This window comes from Onychostoma macrolepis, chromosome 03 (genome assembly GCF_012432095.1).
Source record: "Onychostoma macrolepis isolate SWU-2019 chromosome 03, ASM1243209v1, whole genome shotgun sequence".
Lineage (NCBI taxonomy): Eukaryota > Metazoa > Chordata > Actinopteri > Cypriniformes > Cyprinidae > Onychostoma > Onychostoma macrolepis.
In genome coordinates, this window is record NC_081157.1 from 7512114 (window position 1) to 7516344 (window position 4231).

The 4231-nt window shown below is 37.2% G+C and overlaps 1 protein-coding gene across 1 annotated transcript; it reads left to right on the forward strand.

Annotated features, from left to right (window-relative positions):
• Positions 1-1439: 1439 nt before the first annotated feature.
• On the forward strand, positions 1440-4010 carry LOC131537572 (ovarian cancer G-protein coupled receptor 1-like). Its single transcript, XM_058771132.1, has 3 exons — positions 1440-1810; positions 1899-2045; positions 3024-4010. Exon 3 carries the CDS (start codon positions 3038-3040, stop codon positions 3995-3997), a length of 960 nt encoding a protein of 319 aa, XP_058627115.1. The 5' UTR covers positions 1440-1810; positions 1899-2045; positions 3024-3037; the 3' UTR covers positions 3998-4010.
• The last annotated feature ends 221 nt before the right edge of the window (positions 4011-4231 follow it).

A 4231-nucleotide genomic window follows, 5' to 3' on the forward strand; every position in this document is an offset into this window, starting at 1 on the left:
CAAGAACCTCTCTCACTGTACGACACAGGACCACCGATTAGGAGCCATGATCACAGAAATCACCACGATTGCTTCACGATGCCAATCTTTTGTCTGGGACAGTCGAAAATCGAGCAGTATTTAGGGCTTAAGGGAAAAGTACAGTGATATGCACAGTCGTGTCCAGGTGAAGGACATTTTAAAAGATGTGTGGGATGGTGAAAACATCACTGCAAACTTGCAACATGCAGATGAATCTACATTAGGCTTCGTCATATATCAAGACTTTTGAGGTTGTGAACCCTCTAGGGTCTGGGGGAAAAAAACCCCCATAAAATTCTGGCTATGTATCTTACATTAGCAGATCTATTTCTCCATAATGGGTCAAGTACAGACAAAATGCAGTTGGTGTTTCTTTGCAGGGAACAAGACCTTAAGTACTTTGGTGCTGAGTCAATGACCTTAAAGACCTTGAGAGTACAGACGGACTAAATGTAAAGGGACTCTTGCAGGCAATAGCTGGTGACAATTTAGGCTCACATAATATTAGTGGGTTTCTGGAGAATTTCAGTATTTCATATTTTTTCAGATATTGTGAAATTGACAAATGTGTATTTCAGGAAGATCCTCTTTCCAGGGCCACGATCAGAGCATTTGTGCTTTCTCTTAGGATTTGCAGGTTTCTTATTTGACCGAGGAAGTAAAAAACACTGTGGAAAATAAACTATGTTTTGGATATGAAAAATGGTATTGCTATTTACCTGTTTCAAAGTTATGTAATTTGCTTGTTTTAAGTTAATGCCATATATGCTTTGAGATAAAGATGCTTGCAATTGCAAAACTTGCTTTGATAGAATGAGTAAGCAACATTTGTGAAAGACAAGACTTATGAGCTAATGCTACGAAATCAACCACAAAGATTGACAAGAGGGTCCACAGGGATGAAGAGAACATGTTTCAACAAGAGGTGAAGCAGATGAAGGCCATGAAGAAGAAACGGAAGAATGTGAGATGCAGACAGCAACGTAAGCGACAAAGAAAAGACCACCGCCTTATAAAGTATGAGTTACAGAGACTGATACACCTACAACAGAAAGAGTGGATCATACGAGACATTCAGTAATTGATGACTAATGTTATGACTGATGAGTAATTAGAGTTTCCCAAGAAGTAGTATAAAAGGTCTGAGTAAAGCACTCTTCAGATGCTGCCTGCGTTAAGCGTGAAGGACACCTGCAACCTAACAAGGGGCGCTTAACAGCATCTCCAATATTGCTGCTTAGAGTCTGATTATAGAACTTGTAACTTAACTGATTTTTTGTTTTATTTTTGCATTAACTGCTTTGTATTGTAACCAATAAAATAAGAGATTTTACTGTTACTGCTGCCTCCCGTGAGACTTTACTTTTAACTACAAACTGAGCCTCAAACAACAACCACAAGAGAGTCTTCTACGTCATTCCTGAAGGACTGTAACCTGCGGGCGGTGAGTGCTTTATGGTTTAATATATATTTGACTCCTTACCCTACCTGAATAATCACAGGGTTAAAGGTGTAAGATGAAAGGACACACCGAGTGACAAATAGAAAGCATGTTTAGTGAACTCTGGTAGTTGTGCCAGAACATTTTTTTAATTTAGAGTTTTCCACTTAAACTACCCTTTTTCATGACCTTTTTTCAGCCTTAATTACAGTTTAAAAGTCATTACCAATCATTGATGTTATTGTGCTCTACTCACTCCTCTCGTCTTATTTCAGCGTATGTTACAACTGTTGCTCAATAAACAGCATTCACTGCAGCTTCCCCAGTCGTCTCGGTCCTTACATCACAGTAAGATCTCACTATTCAAGTTAGAAATGTTACAGTTAAACTTGGCTACTAAATGGACTAAAAGTTTATTCACTTTTGTTTGTATCAGAACGATGTTCTCCATCAGATCAACAGCGTTTGGATGTGTGTTTACGGTGTGGAGTTGATGGAAAATGAAATGAAAAGCTGAATGTTCTCCTTTGACTTCTCTGTGGAAAAATAAACACAAACCAACTGGACAAGTTCTGTCATAAATGTAAGTTGTTCAGTATTTATTGCTTGTTTATTGAACTATTTTATTAAAGCAGTGTCACACTAGCAGTTGTGCTGAAGTACTGAATATTCAGAACAACATTCTTATGATATTGTTTCAATAAAAGATTTTACAGTCAGAGAGATTTCAGTGTTTATTTTTTAAAAAGTGAAGCTTTACACTTCTTTAATATATGTGGTTTTTAATTAATAATGTATTTTAAGCAGTTTACAGGGATAGTTCAACTAAAAATGCTGATTCTGTCATCATTCGTTAACCCTCATGTCGTTCCAAACCCGTAAGACTTTCTTCACATTCAGATCACAACTGAAGATACATTTAATGAAATCTGAGAGATTTCTGTCCCTCCGCTGACAGTCAACACAGAGTTCATAAAGAAACCCAGATGAATTGAGCGGTTCAGTCTGCATCTTCTGAAGAGACTCGATCGATTTATATGATGAACAGATTTAATTCAGGCTTTTATTCACAGATAAACATGAATCAGCGCACAGTAGTCACGGCAAACAGAAGCTCTAGCACACTTGTGTCAGAATCAGTGAGGATCATTCTTGTGTTTTGCAGCACGTTTGAGATCCAGAAGAACCAATGAGCTTCTGTTTATGTTTGCTGATCAGTGTAAATATGAGAATAAAAGACTAAATTAAGTCTGTTCAGGGTGACTGGGAGTGGAGGGACAAAAATCGCTCAGATTTCATTAAAATATCTTCATCTGTGTTCAAAAGATTAACAAAAAAAATTCAGGTTTGAAACAACATGAGGGTGAGTAAATAACACAATGTTCATTTTTGGGTGAACTCTCCCTGTAACATCACACATCACCAATTTTAATGGCAACAGATAGAATAAACATGTCAGACCATCTGTTTTTACAAATACATTTTTTTTTTTACATTGAGAAATTGAAGCATTTCTTGCATATTAAAACTAATGACTGGTTTCTTTACTGCTTCCTCTCAGGAATTTGTGAAACAATGGCACAACATAACACCAGCATCAATGACTCAACTGCATCAGATTCCCATTTATTATTATTTAAGGAGTTGACAGAGAAACAACTATATGCAGAATCTGTATTTATCCGTGTCCTTTCAGTCATTGAGATCCCAGTCATGATCTTAACTCTGATTGGCTTGTGTTTCATCATCAAATCTCGGCCTGCTGCTTCAGTTTTTGTTAGTAATTTGATACTTTCAGATCTCATACAGGTCATTTGTATGTTAATAGCAGCAGTAGCAGCAACCTCATGGACACAGAAACTGTATGTTGCATATCACTATTCTTTGATTGCGAGTCTGTATTTTATGGCATGTGTTGCTGTTGAACGATATCTTCTGGTTTCTCATCCTATCTGGTGCAGATCTCACCATTCACTCAAACTCTCCTGTTTTATTTCTGTGATCGTCTGGTTTGTGCCTCTGATCTTTGCAGAAATAGACCCCCCTTGTATTTATTTTAATCGTCTACCCCGGTGTATAGCGTTTTTAATTCCCTACCCCATCATCATTCTCTGTTTTGCTGGCACTTGGCGAGGTCTTTCTCGCTCAATATCTCTGACTGCTCTTCAGCGCAAATTAATTTTGGGCAGTTTGTTCCTGGTGCTGTTGACTTACACACTTCTCATTCTGCCTGCTGTGATTGTGGCATTTTTTGTACAGTTTCACTCATACAAATTTGCTATAAGAGTTTACCGCTATGCACGATTGCTCGTGTGTGTGAATCCACTTGCTGACTGTGTGCTGTACCTGTTCATAAGGCCTGATGTTCGTAATATGATGAAGTCTGTTCGCTGCTGTCGTAGACGTCAGAGATTGAATCACAACCAGGACGAACACTCTGTAGTGAATCCACAGAACAGCTGCTGTACTGTAGTGTGCTGTATTTCAGCTCAAGAGCCTGCATCTCATTCACTGAACACCTGCAGCTCAGTTTAACCTGCTGATAAATATAGAGCTGAAAAACACTGAGCTATATTTAATTGATGTCAGTGTCAATATTTACATTGCAAGCACAATTAATGGTAACACTTTATAATAACTTTAATTAATAAATTATTAACAAACATTATATAATGTTTAACTAATCATTGCTTAATATATATTCACATATTGAGTTATTGAACTTATTAAACATTACCAAATGATTAACAGATCATTATTTAATGTAAA

Excerpts from the sequence above, each read along its gene's own strand:
- LOC131537572 (XM_058771132.1), top strand. The coding sequence starts at position 3,038 with ATGGCACAACATAACACCAGCATCAATGACTCAACTGCATCAGATTCC.